Source organism: Calliphora vicina, chromosome 4, assembly GCF_958450345.1.
Source record: "Calliphora vicina chromosome 4, idCalVici1.1, whole genome shotgun sequence".
NCBI classification, from domain to species: domain Eukaryota; kingdom Metazoa; phylum Arthropoda; class Insecta; order Diptera; family Calliphoridae; genus Calliphora; species Calliphora vicina.
Window position 1 is genome coordinate 60,105,618 of NC_088783.1, and position 24,032 is coordinate 60,129,649.

At 32.2% G+C, this 24,032-nt stretch overlaps 3 protein-coding genes across 7 annotated transcripts; 2 read left to right on the plus strand and 1 right to left on the minus strand.

The window, feature by feature from the left end:
• Window positions 1-1,231: 1,231 nt before the first annotated feature.
• On the plus strand, window positions 1,232-10,426 carry LOC135957994 (serine-rich adhesin for platelets-like). Of its 5 annotated transcripts, XM_065508845.1 has the most exons (5): window positions 1,237-1,847; window positions 3,761-6,166; window positions 6,777-7,007; window positions 7,078-7,206; window positions 10,293-10,426. In XM_065508845.1, the coding sequence occupies exons 1-4, from the start codon at window positions 1,671-1,673 to the stop codon at window positions 7,204-7,206; spliced, it is 2,943 nt and encodes a 980-aa protein (XP_065364917.1). In that variant the 5' UTR covers window positions 1,237-1,670; the 3' UTR covers window positions 10,293-10,426. The 5 variants fall into 5 exon arrangements, with proteins under 5 accessions (XP_065364919.1, XP_065364918.1, XP_065364922.1 ...); XM_065508846.1 differs by lacking the exon at window positions 10,293-10,426 and having other exon boundaries at window positions 1,233-1,847; window positions 6,937-7,007; XM_065508847.1 differs by lacking the exons at window positions 7,078-7,206; window positions 10,293-10,426 and having other exon boundaries at window positions 1,232-1,847; window positions 6,787-6,965.
• On the minus strand, window positions 10,362-13,601 carry LOC135957995 (trichohyalin). The gene is made up of 3 exons (XM_065508851.1): window positions 13,124-13,601; window positions 11,916-12,428; window positions 10,362-11,691 (listed from the first exon to the last, which is right to left on the minus strand). The coding sequence occupies exons 1-3, from the start codon at window positions 13,446-13,448 to the stop codon at window positions 10,709-10,711; spliced, it is 1,821 nt and encodes a 606-aa protein (XP_065364923.1). The 5' UTR covers window positions 13,449-13,601; the 3' UTR covers window positions 10,362-10,708.
• Window positions 13,602-14,783: 1,182 nt separating this feature from the next.
• unc (uncoordinated) lies at window positions 14,784-21,517 on the plus strand. Its single transcript, XM_065509353.1, has 7 exons — window positions 14,784-15,062; window positions 15,503-16,446; window positions 16,515-16,637; window positions 16,703-16,888; window positions 16,952-17,182; window positions 18,037-18,221; window positions 19,807-21,517. Exons 1-7 carry the CDS (start codon window positions 14,888-14,890, stop codon window positions 21,515-21,517), a joined length of 3,555 nt encoding a protein of 1,184 aa, XP_065365425.1. The 5' UTR covers window positions 14,784-14,887.
• The last annotated feature ends 2,515 nt before the right edge of the window (window positions 21,518-24,032 follow it).

The following is a 24,032-nucleotide window of genomic DNA, read 5'->3' on the forward strand; positions in this document are numbered from 1 at the left end:
TATTTTTCTATTCTATTATATTCAGCATAAAAATGGGAGCTTTTAAAGATGTTTTCGAAACAATACAAGAATTTCATGAAGACTTTTCGTCCACTGAAACCTCAAGTGAGAATGTAGCTGTACAAAAAGCCCTAACAGCAATTGCCAATAAATCTGGTTCTCAAGATACCGACGAGGGTGTAAAACAGTTTCGAAAGAATTTATTGCTGGGCGATAGATACAGTGAGGAGTCCGTGAGTCTTTCCAATATATCTGTTGCTATAGAATGTACAGCGAAAACAATTTCAAGAGGACATAAACTTAAAAGATGTGCATGTTGTTAAATAATATAATAGAGGTGAAATTAGGAGAAATCAAAATACATAAAAATAATGATATTTGGCAATTGGAGTAGCCTTTTGGATATTAGTACATAGTAGAGACGATAACAAATTTCAATATTATCGAATATTTTCTTAGAAATTTTATGATTAGCATTAAAATTATATGAATAAACAAATTCCATTCGACTGAGACAATAAATTAAGAAGAAAAAATTACTTTGCACTTTTGCAGACCACCGCTCAGTAATAAATCTGTATTTTATAAACTACTACTCCGATTGAAAAATGATGTACAAACAAATCCTACAGGAGGTTGATTTCAGTAATCATTAGAATGTTTTGGCCATGATACTCTAATATAAACATCATGCTTGATTAACATGAATCGAACCAGTTCAAATTTTTGCTGTCCAAACAAGATTTAACGACTATTGCAAATATCACTCCAATTAGAATCCACCACCATTTTAAGAGCAACCGAGAAGATTATGCATCACCCTGTGTTAAGTTAACAAAACAGCTGATCGTAAAAAATACTTCAGGCATGGAAAAGTTGATACCGAGTGAATGGTATGAAAAGCTTATAATTGATTTCGACTTTTCGATCAACTATTTTCATTTCTATTTTTGCAGTCGATTAATCGAAGCCAATAATCGATCTGTATTTTTAAAAACTATAGCAGAAAATATGAATATTAACATAAAACAAATTATGAAAATATAAATTGTTACTGGGATCTTGTAGTTTCTTATATAGAACAATTTGTGTATAATGGTTTCTTCTATTGAAATTGTTTGTTTTTTTATAGAAATTCTATATGAAAATAAAATTGCAATTTTTGTTTTCTGCGGGTGAAAAAAATATCATATAAATATTTCCATCCCTGAAAACACTCAAACTGCGCCGAACCATGAAAATTTGAATCCAATTTGTCACTGAAAAATCAGCTCCAAATAAACAAACCAAGCGCAACATAAAAATATATAAACAAATAAATTAACAGTCAAATCATAATAAATTTTGGTAACCATAGTAACCCACAACAACAAAATCTACCGAGGAATATGAACACAAGCAAACAAAATTTAATATTGGACTAGTAAGTTAATAAATTTATGTCAAATCAGGCAAAAGAACAACAAATTGGCAGCAGGAATTCAATAGTTTTGTTGAATTAGTAATTAAATTATAGCTAAAATTAACGAAAAATATAGTTTTCAATAATTAAACTATATTAATTTAAATAAATCTATTTCAATACGTGTATTTAAAGTATTTTATTGTGTGTTTTCATTTATTTTTTCGCCAAATTACTTTATTAAACTACTACTTGTCCAAAACACCCAATGGAGACATTATTGCAAAACTTGCAAGAACAACAAATACAGTTGCAGCAACGACATTTTTACATAGATGACCTGGCAAATATGGAAAATATAAATGATGGAGCACCACCTCTACCACCGCCGCGCAAATATGTATCAATTTTCCACATTAATGGTGAACCCATATTACCGCCATTGGTAAGTATGTTTATATGTATGTAGCTGCATACATTTGAGTACATATGGGAATTAGAATTAGTTGAAATCAAGCGTGAAGGAGATTATATACATATATTTATTTTAAAAATTTCTACACACCCTACGCCAGCAGCAATTGAACAGATTTTTTATTAATTTACGATAATTTATAAACAAATATTTGTTTAATTGAATATGTACTAAAAATGTATAATGACGCATTTATGAAGCTGTTTCCAAAATGTCTAAATTGTAATTAATATAGAACTTTTAATGCAGTATCCAAAACTGTTAAATCATCAAAAGTTAGATTAAGCTATAATCGCAGAGATGTCAAATTTGAACAAAGACATCAGTGTCCAAACAGTATCCCGGTACTTATAATTTTTTAAAATATTAAATATCATTATTTAAATTATTAGATGCCTACATATTATGTTTACTAATCGTAAAAAATTACCCTTGAATTGCCGGTAAAATTTTGGAATTTCTTTACAAGTTTTCTTAAAGTTACAGTTATGCTCTCAATCGAATGATTTAATTATATCCATCGATTTTATCAATTCTAGCAACAAAAAATCAGCTTAAATAAAAATTACGTTTTAAATAACCGTGCTTTTGTCACTCCAACTAAAATTGTTCAGATTATCAATACATTCGGTTATTACAGCCAAAACTACTTTATCTGTGTGATAAAACTGGGTAATAAAATTTGTTTAAAACAGTAAAATTTACTTTTCTAGTAGTTCGACTTTGAAAATGTCGAATTTTGTACCAACGAATCGTGATATGCGGAAAGTTTTGCTCAGGAGGTTTCATCCAAAAGTAGGGAAATTGGGTACCATACGAATTGAAGCCGAGAGAACTTTAAACTCGATTTTGCTTGAACGCTATAAAAGAATGAAGCTTGAACGCTATAAAAGAAAATAATCATATTTTGCGATGAAAAATGGACCCATTACAATAACCCGAAGCGTAAGAGATCGTATGTGAAGCCGGCCAACCAGCCGCATCTATACCATATCCAAAAATATCCATTGCGCTAATACTCTGTATTTGGTGGAAGCTAAAGGTTCCTATCTATTATGAGCTGCTGAAATCTGACCAGACCATCAGAGGGAAATGTACCGAACGCAACTGATTCATTTGAAGCGAGCATTGAGCGAAAAACGGCCAGAAATGAGGACAGACATGAAACCATAATATTCCATCATGTCAATGCCACATGTTGCAATAACTGTTAAAAAAATTTGGAATGAAGTGGTTGAAAAGTTTTGCCTTACCCGCTTTATAGTTCGGACAGTGCACAGCCCGAATACTATTTGTATACGCTTCACCTTAGAACAGGGTATCCGAAATTGGCTTGATTGTTTTTTAGACTCAAAAGATGAGTAGTTCTTTGGCTCGGGATCCATATGTTGCCACAAAGATAGAAAAGGCTATAGCTAACAATGGTCAATACTTTGAATACATTTATTTTGTACAAATGTTTAAAAAAAAAGCTAAAAATTTGAAAAAATTCCGCATTTTTATGAAATGAATAATTAAGATGCTTAATATTAAAACTTCTAAGGATATTCATATTTATAATACTGGTTTAAATTTGTTTATTTAGATTCTGATTGGAAAACGAAATGAATAATGCATTTTTCCCGGTTTAAAATTAGTCGGACCTCGTAAATTTTTTTATTAAAGTATAATTGAATTTTTACCTAATATTTAAATTTTTATTTATTTTTGTCTTAATTTAGAGTTACAAAATTAATGGGAATTCAAGGGAATGAAATTTTTTTTGTTATTTCCCGGGAATAAAAAATTTTAGGAAATTTAGAACACTACTACATACTCTGAAAATACTATTAATTTTTTTTTCATGGTTTAATTGAAAATTGGTTTAATATTTCTTCTTTTAGATGACCACCGAAAAACGGCGGCAAATGCTAAAACTTAAAGAAAAAGCCTTAAAAATTGAACAACGCTTAAAAGAACGTAAACAACGAGTTTATTGTGAAAATGATTTAATTAATGAAGACATAAAAAGTGAAACTTCCCGCTCTTCGCTACACAATACAGGTGGTAATACTTCTCAACGTTCGCAAGATTACTACGAAAGTAAACTTAAAGAAGCAGAAGAATCCATGATTTTACTACAAAATATAATCAGAAGACAACATGGAGGTGTTGAAGAAAAGTCTACAGAAACTGTAAATACTGATTGTAATAATGCATTGCATTCTGACAGGGATGAAAATCAAGAAAAGTTACAGAAATTACGTAAATCTGAAATATTAATCTATGATAATTCCACAAATGTGGTAATACAGTTACCTGCCGAAAAGGATAGACAGTTGTTTCAAGATCATCAAAGACAGTTGGTAGAAATGGAATGTAAAGCGAATTTAAACTATGTGCCAGCTAAAAAGCCCAGTCATTTGCTGTTAGCGGGAGTAAATAGTAAAGGGCTAACAGCAATTCCTTCAATATGTCTAAATCCTCCCACCCCCTTAACGGTAAATAAAAATATATGTGAGACTCTAAGCGCTGCAGAATGTGGCGTTTCATTGAATCGAACAGATAAACAAAATAATTCTTTTGATTTTGTGGAAGATCTTAGTTCAGATGATAGTATGATAACACAATCAGATAAAAGACCTGTTAGAAGATTAAGCAAACATAACGCTAAGTCCGAGAGAAACCCCTTAACTCCGGTAAAAAATGTATCTGCTAAAATTCAACAATTTGAGGCCATTAGCAGCGATACTAATACACCACAAACAAGCCCAGAGAAACTGTTTAAAACAAGAAAATCTTGTTTGGGAACCGCTACGGGTAGTATGAGTCGTTCAGCTACTAGCCCTTCCATAAAACTGCCTACCAGCAATCGCTCATCTTCATCCAGATCACAAAGTTTAGCTCAAGATTCAGATAATTCACCAGAAAATACCTTAGTACGTTCATCATCGTTTACCTTAGAGGGACCTTCAAAAGCTCTCATAGATCATATGCAACAACAGAAAGCTATCAGTAATAGCAAAACACATGCTAAATCTCCTTTAAATACAACACGAACTGTAGCTAGGAAGCCAATATCTTCTCCATTGAGAGCCCACCGGGATACGGTCGAATCGAAAGCCAAGAAAGTGCAAAAAGTGGAACTCAAGTCATCCAAACTAAAGACTCAACAAAAAGTCTCACAAAGTAAATTGGCCCAGGCTGCTGTAGCCTCAATTTCTCCCTATACTACCACCGCCCTAACCCAGTATACAAATAACTTGAGTAAAACTAAAAGATCACCCTATGATATCTCAAAAACTTCTCATAATTCCCTTCAAACTCTGCAGAAAACCTCCACCACCCCAATGCGTAAATCAAATTCCACATCATCAAATTTGGTTCAAAATAAAACTTCAAAATCTAGAGTATCATCTTCAACCACTATACAAACACCCACATCCACAACACTTAATGCGGCTGGAACTCCCAAAAGCGGCAAAGAATCATTTACCCAAATGGACCAGACACAGAAAGAGAAATTTATGCATTTATTGGCACAACAGCAAGATGAACATCGAAAACTTCAGCAGTCATTTGAAATGCAACAGAAACTGTTGATTGAACAACTTAATCGAGAAATGGCCGCAACACAATTGAAATCACCCACAAATTCTTATAATTCCTCAACAACAAACTCTACGTTGAATTCTAAAAGACAAGATCATAAACCACTGACAGCCCAGTTACAAAATCAATTAAATCTAACAGGGTTTTCCAGCGAAAACTCTCAAAAAAAACCAACAACTCCTTCATACGAGTTTAAACAACATAAGTCTCATAGTAACCAACAACAGCCATCTCCCTCTACAATCAGTAATAATAGTTCATATATTTCCATGACAAAAAATCACTCTGTAACAGCTAATTCCCAACAATCATTGTATGGCTCGCATCATACTCCGACGTCGCAACCCATTCCACTCAACAACTCCCTTTTATCTTCAATTGATCATTCAAATGCTAATACTTCTTTGGATATTTCCACGCTCTCAACTCAAACTTCACCCGAAACTCTTTGTGCTACACCGACAACACAAAATAATGCTGGCAATAAAATAACAACATCAACATCTCGTCGCAGACTATTTACCACGGAAATAACTGATGTAGGCGGTGAGAGCAATAACCTAAGTTCTCGTTCAACCGGCAGCTCAACATATTCATCAGGACATCCTTTGGGGAATCACAGGCAACAACCTCAGTTATTTAATCAATCAAATAGAAGTCCAAAGTCCGTTTTAGTCAACAATAACAGTAATAAACGTGTAAGTTTTCAATTTTATTAATTCTTTGGTATTATATTCGGCATTTGGAAACTAATTTCTGAAATCTCTAAAATTTTTCCTTAGAAATCTGATTAATTTTCTTATTTTCTTCTATCATTCTAACAAGCTTCATTACTAAAATGTAAATCTATACCAAGGATTAAGAAGAATTTAAAATAAGTAGTAAAAACTCAAGACTTAATTAACTGTAGACACTCCCAATTTCAACTGGAGCAAAAGTATTGAAAAAAGCTCAAGTGCACCTTAACTTTAAACCTCTTAAAACAATAATTTCTTATTAACAAATTATATAAATGTGCCTTATTAAAAATAAAACCACCTTCTAAACAGTAGTTAATGGAAATTAGAAAAAAAAAAAAAACAATAATAAAGTAAAACTCCACCAATATATACTAATATTAAGCACCCTCGATGAATATTTTTTAACAAATTATATAGTTTTTTCTTATTAAATTAATATTTAACTAACTACTTTAAATTACTTGTTAATATTTTTTATATATATATTATTAAATAAACTTGAACCAAATTTTAAATAAACAAACAAATAAACTAGGCTTTATTTTTAATATAAAATTCCTTTATTAAGCCTCCAATAGATAATTCTTTACATTTGCATGCTGCTGCCACCAAAATAAATGCATGTGCCCGAGGTTTTCTTATACGTCGTCTATTCCAAACCGAACAAATTCAACGTATTGTTCAAACAATACGTGATACCTTGATATTTGTTTTAAATTTACACATAGATACTATGGAGAATCCTGAAGAATCAGAAACCCCAGCAAATATTAAACTAAAAGCCAGACTTTTAAAACAGGTGAGTTTCAAAAGCTTGAAAAATATTTCATTGGTATTATTACATACATATTTCTTTTACATTATTAAAGTTATCTTCAGCCTCCCGTACTCTTCACTTGGTTTTCTTTCAAACTTCCATAAAGGAACGAATGGAAATTATTGCTAGAGATCGTAAACGTATTAAAACTAAACTGCTGCCCATGAATCGCAGATTTTAAGTGAGTAATATGTATTTTAATTCAATTCATTATTCGTTATTTAAACAAGAATAATCGGGCATGACAATACAATGGAAACCTTTTATGAAATTTGTATTTGTTTAGCATTTCATTAATATATACTTATATTAACAACAAATAACAAATAAGAGTGCTAATTCGGCTGTGCTGAATCTTATATACCTTTCACCAATGCACTATGTGCCCAATTCCAATTATTATGGCAAAAATTCAAATGTTCAGCTTTCGCTTTTTGAAAAAAAAAATTACGGTTCAATTCCTAACACTTCGACGACATAAATGTCAAAAATGTATGCCAATTGGCCAATCAGTTTATATATAAACAGCTGTGAAAGTTTACATTTTGCATTACATTGCAGTGATTTTTTTTAAAAAAAATAGTTATAACTAAGATTTTGCCAAAATGGATTACTGGGGCTATAAGAAAAGTGAGGGGTTAATGGCAACTTTTTTAAAATGGTATTTGTGGAAAGTGCTATGAGAATATATGTAGATTGAAATCTTTTTTGAAAATGTTTGGTGAGTTGGTGGGGGAGGGGTTGTGAATAAAGAGGGGACGGGTTATTGTCAATTTTTTTAAAATGCTTATTTTAGCAACAGGGGCCTCTACACAAAGTTTTATGATGCTAGATCCCTTGGAAATAATTTTTGCATCAATTTTGGCTTTTGGATACATAGTGCAATGTATAAATATTTAAAAAATGTTCGTGAAAAAAAAATGTTTCAGAAAACATTTTTGGTGAAAAATATGAAAAACAATCTAGGTAGTCGTGGTCAGAGCTGCAAATGAATCATTAATTTTTAAATTAATTCGCGAATCATTTACACAAAAAAATTAATTGAATGAATTTGAATTTGGTAAAAATGAATTGCAATTCGTTTTTAATTCAAATGAATTGAATTGATTTTGAATTAATTCAAATGAATTACAAAAAATAATTAGCAATTCATTTACAATTCATTTGAAATGATACGAGTGCGGCTTAATAAGCCCGTGACTTTTTGAATTTCCCGCCTCTTAACTGAAAGGACACAACGGGACCATTGCTTGGACCCACGTGTGCTGCTCTTCTTTTCTTCATTTCGTGGAAACCTAACTGAATGGTATGGTATACAGGCAGCCGTCGAAAACCTTCGTCTCGTACAGCTCACTTGGGTCCAATGAACGTTCCCTTTGTGATACCTGAAGAAGAAAAATTTGAACAGAAAGAAGGAAAAGGGAAATAGAAGTTAGGAAAAGGGAAATCTATAGAAAAGTTATAGTGAAATTTCAAGAGTAAAATGTATATGAAAAGAGAAAAGAAGGAGGAGAGGGGTCAAGAGTTGCAAGTTGCAATCGAAGTAGGTACGACGTGTGTTTACAGTCCAACGCAGGCCATATCATCCTCGTGGTGGCACAGGTGGATTCATTTCCCCACCTTGCTTGGGCAAGTTCGTAATATGCGTCATGTATCATTCCCTTGCAAGTAGACAGCGGTATTCCGCAGGGGAAGTCTATTTCGTCGTCCGACATCAAGGCTCCTCTTCCCGCCTAACCTAACTGAAAGTACAATACTGCTCCTGTCAACAAGCATCTGTCAGTTGACTCCTGTCGAAATTCGAACAAGCTGCGTCATTTACTTTGTGTTTGATAGCCATTGATAGAAGACTACCATATGACTTCAGGAGAAAATCGAAAAAGTGTATTTCGTGTGCTCATTACTCAAACCAAGCTTCATAAATACTATGCGAACTATTCACCATTAATTTCAATGGTAAAAAAGGGGTTTGTTGAATTTCTTTGTGGCCGTACAAGCACGTTTTGGACGCCCAGTTGAGGTCTATGTACCCGAAACAATTAAAAATATTGATATGGTGTTAGCCGATCGGAGATTGAAAGTGCGAGAGATTGTGGCTCAGTGGTTTCAAATTTGCTCACAATTGACCACAAACGTAATCCTGTGACAACTTGACAGGAGTGTTTATCGTTCTTCAACCGCATTATGGATGAGTTTTTGCGATGTTTCGTAATCGTGGACGAACTTTTCAAATTGAAAAGTCGTGAGGTTTCAATTTCAAATCGTTCGATTTTCATCACATATTGTACTGAATATTATTTAAAGGCACAACTTTCTACAATAATTTTCTAATCAACTTTGGATTAACAAACCGAATCGAGTTAAATCGATCGTAATTTTCTTATTTGTGATTATGGTATTCGATATCGTGCAAGAATTTTAGTACATTTTATCATAATTTCGATATCGAAATCATTTTTCGATACGATAGTTCATTCGATCACGAATGCGGTAATTTGGCCCCTGGAAATTATAAAAGCTAACTTAAAAACGAAAACATTGTAACTACCTATGTCCTGGGAAAGGTTGAAGTATCTGTAATAGAGGTTGAATGTTCGAATTAATAATAAACAATATAGATATACTCCCATATTCAGAATCGCCAATGCTAAAAAGAATAATTATACATATCGTTAACTTAATATAGAGAGGCCCTAACTCGTGTGTTTTTTGTAAGACCAGGGGCCAAATTACCGCATTCGTGATCGAATGAACTATCGTATCGAAAAATGATTTCGATATCGAAATTATGATAAAATGTACTAAAATTCTTGTACGATATCGAATACTATAATCTCAAATAAGAAAATTACGATCAATTCTACTCGATATCGAATGCGGTAATTTGGCTTGGGCTTACAAAAAACACACGAGTTAGGGCCTCTCTATATTAAGTTAACGATATGTATAATTATTCTTTTTAGCATTGGCGATTCTGAATATGGGAGTATATCTATCGATTATACTCTCATATTCGATTAATGGTCCGAAATGCAAAGAAAATCTTTTACAAGACAAAGCAATAAATAATAATTTGTAACTTTCCGTAAAATTACCTAAACATTGCCTAAACAAAATCTATTGAGTTTATGAACACTATGCATTGCAAACTGCGTTTATGAAGTCTGCCATAATAGTAATAAAAAAAGTTTCCATTGTATCGTCACGCACTGTATATCTCTCATACATGAGCTAGAAATTATCTAATCCATTTTTTTTATTTTAAAGTTTATGAACATTTATTAATATACCAAGAACTCCAAGAGTTGCAGGTTAAGGAAAAACAAAAAAGAAACATAATCAGCAACATAACAATTTATTTGAACTAAAAACAACCAAAACGAACAGCATCTCAAATTAAACAACAAAATAAATTAAAACGATAAATAACAACAAATCTACTGGAAATTTACTAAAATAAGAAGTTAACAAATAAATTAATTATAACAATAACAATTAACAAATAATAATAATAATAATATGTATTATGTATTGAAAAGGTTTGAGACCTAAATATTTTTGCTATTTTTTATATAATAACTTAATTTTCGAATTTTTTATAATGAATTTATAATCGTTGATGTTTTTTAATAAATATTAAATAAAAAACTAATTTTTTATGTTATTTATTTGAAAATTCATGTCTAATGACAAGTGGGAGCAGAAAATTGATTCATTTTCTTTAATTCATCCATGCTGTAACGCAACTGATGCAAGGCACAATCTTCGTTGGTATTCAGTGGCTTTGATATAACAACATCTGCAATTTCTGGCCTAGTTTTCTCCTCCTTTGTGCTGGTATCAGCCGCCTTGACAATTTCAGTGATTTTTAAACAATTTTGTAAAATACTTTCTCTGGTCGAGTCTAGCGTCATCTTATCAGTTTTCTGAGCTGTTAATGATGATGTTTTCGGGGATTTCTCCCCAATAGGAACATTAGATTGCAAATGTTTGGCTACTTTACGATCACAATCAATTTGATTGTCACGTTTATATTGATGCACCGCCTTAACAAATGGATATACCGGTCTACCCTTATGTTGAGCATCTTCCATAAGATTGCGAGCATATTCGAAAAAGAATTTATGTTCTTTGTCCACCGTGTTGTCCGAGCAAGTAAGCGCTGCACGTTTCTGTGCCAATTGTTGTGTCTTATTATCTTCGATTTGCTGGTTGAGTTGTGTGCGAACTTCCTGGAATTGACGCAACTTATCTGCCCTTTGTTTTTCGTTGAACAAACAATCGACTTCGGTATTTTTGAAACGTTGAGCCATATCAAAGCGTTTCTCTTCATCCAATTTACGCTGCACTTCCTTTTGCTGTTGCATTTCTTTCAAGTAAGCCTCGATGCGGGCCTGCTTGGCTGCTTTGTCTTTACGCACCTTTTCCTGCTCTTCAGCGGTAAATTTCAATTGCATTGTAGTTATGTCACGTCTCATACGTTCCGATTCTAAGGCTTTGGATTTATCCTCGATATTGTTTAATTTCTTAACTTCTGCCTCTATCTTTTTCTGGTGTTCATTTGCCAGTTTCTTGGTCTGTTCGGTTCGTAGAGCATCCAGTTGACTTTTGCCAGCATTGTAAACACAACATAAACGATCTTCCACCTCCTCGACCATGCGATCTCCTGAAAAGTGGAGAGTAAAGTTATTTGTTATTGTTGCGTTATAAATGTTTCGGGGGAAAACTTTAATAAAATTAGAAATTTTGTAAATAATTTATAGTCGACGTCGATTTTCAACCCAAATTTCAATTTTTCAAACTGTAATGTTTATGGATATACTCAACACATTTCTGTTTACCAAACTATTTCTCAAAATCCAACATTTTCCCTATTTTAATACTACTCACTTAATCTTCTTTGCTCCACCATCTTCATGGCTTCCAAGGCATTCTTACGCAATGCTTCCTTTTTCTTTTCCATTATGGCTTTTTCCTTTTCAATCTGTGCCTTCATCTCAAAATCTGTAGCTTCTCTAGCGGCCTGCTGCTCCTTAATCAACTGTTTCTTTTGTTCAAAACGTTGTTTTTGATTTTCGTTTATGGTCTGCAATAGTTCCTTTTTATAGGCGATGGTATTCTTTTGACGCTCGTTTAGACGTTGCTGTTCCTCGCCAATCCAACTTAATGCTTGCTCGTTACACATTTTATTTGTTTCATGTTCTTGCTTTTTGACGGCCTTTTCGAATTCTTCATTGATGTTGCGTTGTACGTTACGGGCCCGCAGTACTTCACTTTGCAGCACAGCACTGTGAAGTTCTCTAGGACCGGGCTTGAGACGTTCTATGATCTGTTGGGCCTTGGCGATTTTCTCCTGTCGCTTTTGGGCTTCATTTTCTTTTGCCTGTTCGTAGTCGGCGATACCTGAAAGGTATAAAAAATATAAAAATGAATAAAAAATTCCGCGGGAATTTGTTCCCCGGGAGTTTTGTCCATTGAATTTGAATAGGAAAAATGAGAAAAGGGGAAAAACTCCCGGGGAATTTTTATTCATAATTGGGCTGATAATAAAGAAATCGTTTCCGTACTAATATTGAACATAATTTAAAATGTTTTGAATTCAAAGAAATATAAATAATTAGATTATAAATTTAAAATGTCACGTTACTACTGAATTTTTTACATTTACGCCAAGAAATCCTGATCAGAATGCTAGGTGATTAGATTAAAGTCTGCAGTTAGGTCAAATTTCTTCTTGAATGCTTATTTTAAAACAGTATTGAAACAAATACTGTCAAATCTCTAAATATAAATTCTGTTATTGTTGCAACAATTCGGCATTTATCAAAAACTCTTATGCCATTTCCAGGGCGAATGTCAAATTGATTTTAATTCAATCAATATGCAACGTAAAATTTCAGCTTGAAAGCTTCATGACGTAAATATATCTATATAAATCTGTTAAATGTCCAAATATAAATCGCGTTCCAATAGATCCCCTGTTGCTGAAAGGTTTTCTTGTGGTAAAATCTTATGCAATATCAAATCTGCCTAAATCCTTTAAGACATAAATGTATCTTATGCTTAAACTATTTGAACGACTGACACTTGACACTGACCTTGTTTAGTTTTCTTATCCATTTGCTCCTTGATCTGTTGCAATTTTTGTTCCTGGGTCCTCTGCATATTGCCCTTAAACTGTGCAACCAACTCATCATTGCCCGCCTTCAATTGCTCTTTATATTTTTGTACATCCTCAGCTTCTGCCAGAGCTTTCGAACGTTCCGTAGTTGTGGCATTATTTACAATTTTATTATAGCGCTGTGAGGATAACACAATGGGCTTTCCCCCGCGAGCCAAGGCACCAGTTTTGGCTATATCATTGTCTTTCAGATTACGATTGCAGTCATCTTTCAATTCAGATGTTTTTATATCCGCCGACATGTTAAAAACCCAAGACCGTTTTTGAATACAAATAAAAGAAAATAAATTAAAATTTCCTTGGAATTTTAAGGAAAAATAAAATTTTTTTGGTGTTAAAAAATATTTTTTAAATTGAATTTTTTCGATTTAACAAAAAACGAAACGATTGCTGAGTTGAATATTTTTTGAAAGTAAATAAATGTTGCGTTTCCATGGGTGCTTTGTTGACGAGTTGGTGAAGTCTGTTAAAGTACAGTGGTTGTTATTAACAGAAGTCTGTTAAAATGACAAATTGTTTGGTGTTGATTTATTAATGTTAGGTTAATAAAGAATTTGGTTATATTTTTATAGCTTTGTCATTCCGTTTGTAATTTCTACATTTTTCATTTGCGACCCCACAAAGTATATATATTCTGGATCGTTATAGATAGCGAAGTCGATACAGCCATGTCCGTCTGTATGTTGAAATAAATTTTCCGTAGCCCCTAAATAACTTACTTGATTCATACATCAATATGTCGGGAATTCTTCCGGCTCGGTTGCTATTTAAATCTACAAAATCCGAACACAAATGACTGAGATATAAGGAAAAAATCGGGAAAACATAGATTTTTGGCCTATTTTTGATCTATATCTGGATTACTAAGTCATTAATATAGACAGTATGGATATCTAATGGTAGATATTTTAAAGTCCATTGCAACTATGTATATAAAGCTATAGTAAATTGGATATACAATGGGTCAAAATCGGGAAAAATATTTTTTAACCCGAATTTTTTATTTCATCAACATTTTTTTTTTCTTAAATTATTTTTCCAAAAAAAAATATTTTAAAAATTTAAAAAAAAATAAGAAAAGCTACTAATAGTCATAACATCAATTTTAAATATTAACAGATAAACTGCATTAAAAACTTTTTATTTCATATGGCGGCAATAGCACTTTTAGTTGCCAGATTTATGGCGCTTTCGAAGGAATAGCGTTTATTTTACTCGCTCACTTAATGCAGGACCGTCATAATTCAAAATTATCTTCAAAAACGCACAAAATCTGTTGATTAAAATTTTACTCCTTCATTATAGTTGTTACAAACAAAATGGCAATGATTTTTACCAAAGTTGTTATTTTAAATTTAATTACGTATTGGCAATACTATACACGAATACCCACTGGCAACACTATCATTTTCTAGCACTGAACATACCCCTTGTGACAGCAATGTTAAACACCTGTCGTTTATTACATTTTTTTTAACTGACAATCAACCGTTACACATGAATGATTTTGAAATAAAAACAAACCAAAAACAACCCGCTAAATTCAGTAAATGATATACAACAGAAAATTGGTGGTGGTATATTTGAAAAGAAGTTTTAAGAAAGTGATATAGAAATAATTTCAGTTAAAAACAAATTCTTTAACAATTAAAAATATTAACAAAATAATTTAAAAAGCAACATGGAGCCAAATAAATCAGCAGATTTCAAAACAAATGTAGCTGATTTAACTAAAATACCGCCAAATGAATTTGAAAGGTATTTCCAGGAATGGATGGAACGAGATGATGTGGCTCGTTCGCTGCAAGCCAAATTGCGTTGTGATCTTATAAAGAATTTCAATAAAACAAATTTGGGTGAGTTTTAAACAGGTGTGATTACTATTTGTTAAAGGACTACAATTAAAATAGTGGAAATTTAAATTTAAAGTGTTTGGTGCTGGCAATGCTATAGATGAAAAACTACTTTGAGATGATGTTTAGGGTTGTCAGAAAGAGGCCAAATTTTGAAAGGCGATTAAAACAAACCAAAATTTTTTTAAAATATACAGTATCTGGCAATAAATGGACATAATTTTTTGAAAAATATATTCCGTAATTTCAGTTTACAAAAACCTAACCTGAACCTGACAGATTATGTAAACGATCCTTAATAATCGATTTGCAGTAAAAAGTTAAAATCAAATAGTACCTATATTTTTACTGTTAAGGCTCGATATTATGTACAAAATATTTATTTTTGACTTGACCAATAAATGATTCTATTGCATATAAACATTTATATTTCTTATTATCAGGCAAACACATTATCTCGCACACCATGTCCTCTACGGGAGGCTCCACAATGCGTCTAACCCTTTCTCCCCTTGTACTGGCCATAAATACTTTAGTCGCGGAATTTCTATATGCACAGAATTGTCATTTCACCTTGTCCGTGTTTTGTACGGAAATACCATTTCGCAATACACTGCCCGATTTTGAAAGTATGCGCAGGTTTCGTTTTAACAATGAAGAAATCTCGGAAATATGGCAGGCGGTTACTGGTACTAAAGCCAATAAGAGGGATTTAAATAAAAACATTATACAAACTTATGAAACAAATCCCAATATGTCCTTATTGTTGCTCATCATTAAGAATCTACTAAAAAGAGATCCCCTAGAACAATTGAAGAGAAACGCAGAAGTGCAAACTGAAATTCAAGAAAAATTACACAAATCTATTTCGGCTCAGGTCTCCGATCAGGAAAAGAAATCTCCGCCTAAAGCCTCAGTGAAAGATGATAATTTACGACATATTAATCAATATCTATTAACTTTATCGGAAAAGGTTATGGAAATGACAAGAGAGTTTGAACAATTTGCCAAACAGCGGCATGAGTCCAGATCACGCTCTATCAAGTCTTCACGTTCACGAGAGTATTTTAGGCTTAATAAAAGTCTGGAGCGTATAACGGAAAATATGAAGGCGATGGTTCAGGCGAAACGTAAAAATAAACGTTTATCTAGTATAGTGGAGTCTATAGATAATTTGACACAGCAATTTGGTAAATGTGCCGAAAATTTTGATAATGTTACAAAAGTTTTAAGCAGTCGAGAAGATAAACCTGCTGGGGAAAAGGCGAAGCGTGTTAAAGTGAAATTTAAAGAGAAACAAACGGAAACCGATGTACAAGAAAAATGCTATGCCGAATGGATACATGAAATGCGTAATACAGAAAATGGTCAAAAGTTTTTGAATAGGGTAAGTAAAAATAAGTTAAAAGAAGTGAAGAATTATAGAATTTGAATAATAATTTATGTTTATTACAGGTGGAAATCTCTTTGCGTAAAGCTTTAACCAAACATCGGGAGCAATTGCAAAGTGAAACTGATATTAAAATGAAACATTTGAAAAGTCTAATGAGATTGCATTACCAACAAAAGTTATCAAAGGTGGGTTATAAATTTGCAATTAACATGAAATTTTTTAATAATTTTCAATTACTTGAAACTTCTAGCATTTGTTACAAGATCCCAAAATTAATTTAGAAGAAACACGCAAATGTAATGATAATATTGAAAAGAAATTGCAACAATTTGAAAAGAAACAAACGGAATTGCTGGAAAAGCTAAAAGAGTCTTCAACAGAGTTACGAGAGGCTCAACAGCAGAAAAAGGAAAGTGAGACACTAAGGGAGGGAGAGGTATGTAATGGAACTGAAACACTATTAAATAAAAACATAACAAAAATTTTCTTTTTAATATAGAAACTTCATGAGAAAGAAAATATATTTAAATCCATAAACATTCAAAGACAAGCAGACCTAGAAAGCAAACCAAAGACTAATGTAAGTATTTGTGAGCTGTCAGAGCCTCAAAAACATATGGTAGCCAGAGAAGATGGAGTAGAAAACTCTACAAAGCCCACTATAAGTTCTTTTGAACTGCAGGAGCCACAAAAACCTAAGGATGATGCGGAAAATAAGCAAGAAACGGAGGTAGGGCATTTGATATAAATATTTACCCCCATATGCATAAACCATTTTTATACCCTACACCACCATAGTGGGCAGGGTATAATGCGTTTGTGCAGATGCTTGTAACTCTCAAAAATATTGGTCTAACACCCACCTTAAAGTATATCGATCAACTTAGAATCACTGAGTCGATTAAACGATGTCCGTCCGCCTGGATGACTGTCCATGTAAACCTTGTGCGCAAAGTACAGGGCGCAATTTTGAAGATATTTCGATCAAATTTTGTACATATTATTTTTTTGGCCCAAGGACCAACCCTATTGAAACTGGCTAAAATCGGTCCATTATTTCACCTAGACCCCATACAAATGTCCTCCACAAATATCGCTCCAAATAAGTTTTATATATACGAAATTCATGTGACCAAATTTTGTTACGATCGGTCCAAAATTAGTCATAGCTCCCATACAGACCCGCTTCCAAAAATCACTTTAACGTGCATAAATCTCTTAAAAATGTTGGTATATACACAAAATTCTCCATAAATAACTTTCATATAGACATATATCACATGACCTAATTTCATGATGATCGGTCCATAATTGATCATAGCTCCCATATAAGGCCCACTTCCGAAAATCACTCACGAATATAAATTCTAGATATTTAGAAAAGAAAAATGTTTTTGTTCATTTACTTGGTGTAGGGTATTATATGGTCGGGCTTGACCCACCATACTTTCTTGTTAAATTTATAAATGGTTTATAAAACAAAATTTCCATACAAAATTTGTTTTATAAACCTTTGATAAATTTATAAACTGTTTATGCCAATGGGGGTTAATCTCTATCTATAATACACAATAAACATTTCAGACTAGTAAAACGTTACAATTGAGTAAAGATCCTGAAACACTTGTTAAGCCAGATGATAAAATGAAAGGAGAATCACCCACAGCCTTATTAAGAGATGTATCAAAGGCACAAAAAGAAATCCTAGATGTGGCAAAAACAATAGCAGAACAGGGTCGTTCTGTCGATCATATAATTTATGATGCCAAGTAAGTTTATTGCATTAATATGATAAATTTTGAAATTAATAACATTTTAAATTTTGCATATACTAAAGGTCCTTGAGACTCCGCCCACTTTGGTCTTTAAAGTGCATATTCAAAACTTAAACACGTTTTGATGTTACAGATTTAATTGCATTTCTTTTTAAATTCCTCCACTGTATGATGGTGTTCATCATCAAAATTGGAAGCGATTGACGATCACTCTGTTTTTAATAAAAACTTTTTATTAAAGAAATCAGAAAAATTTTCTCAATTTAATTAGATTTTCTGATCGAGAAATATTTCTTTGTAAATTTGTGGAAACAGTGCTACTGCCATATTCTAAGAAAACAGCAGTAACCATAGATAAATACACTTAGATCGCAAACTATAATGTCAAAAAGACCTAACTCAGTTGTCAAATCCTAAGTTGACACAAAGTATTAGTAAAAACAAGTAAGAGAGCTATATTCGGCTGTGACGAATCTTAGATACCATTCACCCAATTATACTTAAAAATTATTTTTAGATAAACAAAATTAAATTATTTTTTTTCGAAATTTTTTTATAAAAAATTTTTTTTAAATATTTTTCTTTTCGAAATTGTTTTTTAATTTTTTTTTAAAAACTTTCTTCCAATTTTTTTTTTTATATTTTTTAAAAAAAATTTTAATTTTTTTTTTTGGAAAAATAATTTTTGACAAAAAAAATTTATATACATCGTTGCAATGGACTTTAAAATATCTATCATTAGACATCCATATTGTCTATATTAATGACTTAGTAATCCAGATATAGATCAAAAATAGGCCAAAAATCGAGATTTTCCCGATTTTTTCCTTATATCTCAGCCATTTGTGGGACGATTTATACGATTTTTTTAAATAGCATTCGAGCCGGAAGAATTCCCGACATATCGATGTATGAATCATGTATGTCCGTTATTTAGGGGCTACGGTAAGTTGATTTCAACATATAGACGGACATGGCTATATCGACTTAGCTATATATAACGATCCAGAATATATATACTTTGTGGACCCCACAAAATGAAAAATATAGAAATTACAAACGGAATGACAAACTTATACATACCATTGCCACTCATCGCGAAGGGTATAAAAACCATACAGAAAATATAGCGGAAACTAGAAAAAAACTCAAACAAAAAAATTACTCTAAAATATTACACATTCGAGTGTTGTTTTTGTTTTCACATAGTTTTTTTTACTAATACTTTCTCACCACTTAGGAGTTTCCGATCTATGCGATAAAAACCATGTAAAAACAACACTCGTATATGTGATTATTTTTAGTAATTTATTTCTTTGAGTTTTTTTGTTCTAGTTTCTGCTGTATGTGTATATCTCTATGGTAGTAAGCCTCTTAGTATAGACGTTTATAAATAAATTGAATGGTTTTTTAAGACAATTTATAAAATGTTGTCTAGTAGAGTCGAGAAAAATTCAAGTCTCTTTAAACTTTTTCTCAAAACAGAAGTAGTAATCCTCGTAGAGCAGCTATTTCTTAATAAACTTAAAGGCTTTTAGAAATTTTGCTATAATTCTTTCAATTTTATTCTTAATTATAGATTACGCATTCAACAGTTGGAAAACGAAAGCAATCAATTGGAACAAAACTTTCAATCATATTTGGAGAGACGTAAACGTGACCAAGAACAAGACGCTGTAGGACAAAACAAGCTAAAAATTTGCTCCAACTATAAAGAAAGTATAACATCTCTGGGACATCAAATTACAAGTGCTAGACTGCTAAAAGAGCGTAAAAAGCCACAAACTCTTGAAGAAGAACAGGACGAAGAAATCGACGAAGAATTCCTACGCATGAAAGAAACACTACAGCTAAACCAAGAACAAAATTATCCACCAACAAAAAGTGCTAAAAGTGATAGTTCAACATCCTCACTGGAAATACGAAATGCCATACTCGAGGCCAAATTGAAATTTTTCGAACATGAGAACACAATAAGGAAATGTAGAGAAGAGAGTGAGGAAATACGCAGTGGCAACTTGTTGCAGAAACATTTCGAAAAGTATCCGGAAATATATGAATTGCCGGATTATTTCAATGATAATTTTGGACAATTTACATCGGAAATAAATATTAATAATTGTGAAGCAGCAAGTGATGATAAACACAAGAGGGAACGGAATTTGGAATCAAGCTTATCGGAAATCAATATAAAAGATAAAATTTTAGATGAAGAACATGACATTGAGCTAAGTCCTATGACTGAACTTAAGTCACATAAAATGGAAGATAGAAGTCCCTCAAGTGTTAGAAGGGAACTGTTTCCTAATCAAAATGAAAAGAAGACTTTGGAAACTACAGCTACAGTTAAAGATTTAAAGACTAATTTAAGATATCATGAACCTATATCCATGCTTAGCAAAGACCTAGAGCAAGCTATAAAAGGTCCTGCAAAACAAAAGTCGGCAACACAAATTGAAACTACTTCCCTGTTGATCAAACAGTCTATGGCTAAAATGCAACAGTTATTCGAACAACAATCAAAATCCAAAGATACACTAAGAGAAATGGTCAATGAAATAGCACAGGAAAGGGATTTTCATAAAGAAAATATACTTAATACTACAAAACCATTGTTATATATGCGTCCTAATGAAGCTTTGGACAAAAGTCTAACCACTACGGTGACCTCAACCACCACAACCACTACAACGAATACCAACCAAACTAGCGAAGAAATGCAAACGAAGAATCATGCAAAAATATTGAAAAGTGTTACAAATTTAAATCGTATTTCCAATACATCAATGCCTTCTATGCTTAATTTATCTAGTGAAAGTGAGGATAGTTTCAATTCTGACCAACTTGAAATAGAAATGACTCAAGAAACAATTAAAGAAATGGAAGAGGAACAAGAAACAATAAGAAATTTAAAAACGACATCTATTGAAATGCCAAAACAACAAATGGAAGACATGGGTCAACTCTCTGATTCTTCGGAATCAAGTGAATTACGTCCATTACCCTCCCCTTCAAAAACATATCAACAGCCCAAACCTCCATTGCAACAAGAATTCGGCCAAATTAATGATTCACCAAAATTGCCCCATTTAAATTTATTTAGTCCTGACAATGACAAGGAAATTGGCGAAATATTTACTGAATCCAATCGAACGTTTGCTCCAATTGATAAGAAATTAAGCGAAGGTTCTTCTACACGTTCTAGTTCGGATTTAGAAATATCCACAGGTGATCGAAATAAAAATGCTAAAAATCTTGGCGATGATAGTGAAAGTGATTTTTGGGCTTAAATGCAGACTAGGTATGATAAAATGTTTAGTTTAAGCGAAATTAATGTTGAAATAAATATATTTTTGAAAATTTATATGTATAAACAGTATTTTGTCTTTTTGCAATTCGTTATATTAATATGGATAGATAATTTGCGACCCCATAAAGTGTACATATTATGGATCGTTATAGATAGAGGAGTCGATATAGCCATGGCCGTCGGTTTGTTGAAATCAACTTTCGGAAGCCCCCAAATAAATGTCAAACATGATTGATACATCAATATATCCGCTATAGTCCAACTTAAATTTTTTTTAAAAAATATTTTTCACCAAATTCTTTTTTTAATCAAAATTTTTACCAAACATTTTTTACACCAAATTTTTTTTCAATTGAAATATTTTTTTCCAAAAATTTGTTCCACATTTTTTTCAATTCAAATTTTATTTCACCTAAATTCTTTTCCCCATTTTTTTAACATATTTATCTTAAAGTAAAATCTGGGAAAGGGTATAAGATTCGGCAAAGACGATGTTTAATTTTTTCACTAATAAATTTAAAAAATAAAAAAAATTTCGAAAAAAAAAAATATTTTTTTTTTTAAAATTTTGCGGACATGGAAAATTTTGTTGCATCAAAAAATTTTTTAAAATATTTTTCACCAACACTTTTTTTCACCAAATATTTTTTTTCAAAATTTGATTTCACCTATATTCTTTTCACCATTTTTTCCACATACTTATCTGGGAATTCGGCACAGAGGATATAAAGAAGCACCTACCGCTAAAAGCAAAATTTTCGAGAAAAAAAATTGGAAAAAATTGGGATAAAAATTAAAAAAAAAATTTGGAAAAAAAATATTTTTATTTTTTAAAATTTTCAAAAACAATTTTGAATTTTTTTTTTCGAAATTTTTCTTTTCAGCGGTAGGTGCTTGTTTATATCCTTGATCTCCAATTACGGTTGCATGTTGTATCTTGCATGTTTTTTGTATCTTGCTATTGCGAATCAATGTCGTTCAAAGCGAAAAGTTTCGAGCTGTGATACTATCGATTTTACGCATACCTACATACATATCAATGTTCTCCTCGTACATACAAAGATCTTTGCGGACATGTCTCGATAAAGTGATAGAGATTCCAACTCTATGACGTTGTACTTTGGATTAATCTTCCGATTACATACCAGGATCAACTGATATACATAAACTGTTATCCAATGGATTCTGCACATTCCTCTGTATGTTCTTCTCATACTTACGAAGATCTTTCCTGGCATTGGCTACTCGGGTGAGACTCCAACTGCATGATATTGTAGTTTGGGTTCATCATCCGATGATATCCCAGGAGAAACTGATCTGTCAGAATGAAATTATGTTCCTTGAATGAAATTATATCACTTTTAGAGCATCGAAATCAAAAAATCATAAAATTTCGTGAATATCTTATATCTCAAATTTTACATTTTCAAATTTTTTTTAAACGAAATTTCAAAAAATTAAAAAATTGTTTACAATTTTAAACAAGTAAGAAAGTATGGTCGGTCAAGCCCGACCATATAATACCCTACACCAAGTAAATGAGTAAAAATATTTTTCTTTTAAAATATCAATATTCGTGAGTGATTTTCGGAAGTGGGCCTTATATGGGAGTTATGACCAATTATGGACCGATCACCATAAAATTAGGTCGTGTGATTTATGTCTATATGAAAGTTATATATGTTGAATTTTGTGTATATACCAGTGGTGCCCGAACACATACCATCAAAGCTTTGGTTGTGTTGGTAAAACAGCGGAGAATTTGATTTGATTTTGTTCTGTGAGATGAAATCAAAGCAACAAATACATGATCATTATAAGAACAGCGGAGAATTTGATTTGATTTTGTTCTCTGAGATGAAAACAAAGCAACAAACACATGATCATTATAAGAAAACGCACAAATAAGCTTATAGTGTATGTGTATCAAAGTAACGTCAGCAGAATTTTCTTGCCCTATTACGCGTGCTAGGGAATTGTGATTTCGGGCACCACTGGTATATACCAACATTTTTAAGTGATTTAAGCACGTTAAAGTGATTTTCGGAAGCGGGTCTATATGGGAGCTATGACTGATTATGGACCGATTGTAACAAAATTTGGTGACATGAATTTTTTGTATATAAAACTTATTTGGAGCGAAATTGGTGTAGATACATATATAAACTAAAGATTTATGACCGATAAAGTTCAATTTCGAGAGGACATTTGTATGGGGGCTAGGTGAAATAATGGACCGATTTCAGCCAGTTTCAATAAGCTTCGTCCTTGGGCCGAAAAAATTATATGTAACAAATTTTATCGAAATATCTTCAAAATTGCGACCTGTACTCTGCGCACAAGGTTTACATGGACAGCCAGCCAGCCAGCCAGCCAACCAGACGGACGGACGGACGGACATCGTTTAATCGACTCAGAAAGTGATTCTAAGTCGATCGGTATACTTTAAGGTGGGTGTTAGACCAATATTTTTGGGCGTTACACACATCTGCACA

What these genes read in the sequence shown, in the direction of transcription:
- LOC135957994 (XM_065508845.1), top strand. Translation starts at nt 1,671, where the DNA reads ATGGAGACATTATTGCAAAACTTGCAAGAACAACAAATACAGTTGCAG. An exon ending in AACCCATATTACCGCCATTG is followed by an intron (nt 1,848 to 3,760) that starts GTAAGTATGTTT and finishes TTCTTCTTTTAG; the next exon opens with ATGACCACCGAAAAACGGCG. An exon ending in ACAATAACAGTAATAAACGT is followed by an intron (nt 6,167 to 6,776) that starts GTAAGTTTTCAA and finishes TCCTTTATTAAG; the next exon opens with CCTCCAATAGATAATTCTTT.
- unc (XM_065509353.1), top strand. Translation starts at nt 14,888, where the DNA reads ATGGAGCCAAATAAATCAGCAGATTTCAAAACAAATGTAGCTGATTTA. An exon ending in TTTCAATAAAACAAATTTGG is followed by an intron (nt 15,063 to 15,502) that starts GTGAGTTTTAAA and finishes TCTTATTATCAG; the next exon opens with GCAAACACATTATCTCGCAC. An exon ending in AAAATAAGCAAGAAACGGAG is followed by an intron (nt 17,183 to 18,036) that starts GTAGGGCATTTG and finishes TAAACATTTCAG; the next exon opens with ACTAGTAAAACGTTACAATT.
- LOC135957995 (XM_065508851.1), bottom strand. Translation starts at nt 13,448, where the DNA reads ATGTCGGCGGATATAAAAACATCTGAATTGAAAGATGACTGCAATCGT. An exon ending in GGATAAGAAAACTAAACAAG is followed by an intron (nt 12,429 to 13,123) that starts GTCAGTGTCAAG and finishes TATACCTTTCAG; the next exon opens with GTATCGCCGACTACGAACAG. An exon ending in GGTGGAGCAAAGAAGATTAA is followed by an intron (nt 11,692 to 11,915) that starts GTGAGTAGTATT and finishes TCCACTTTTCAG; the next exon opens with GAGATCGCATGGTCGAGGAG.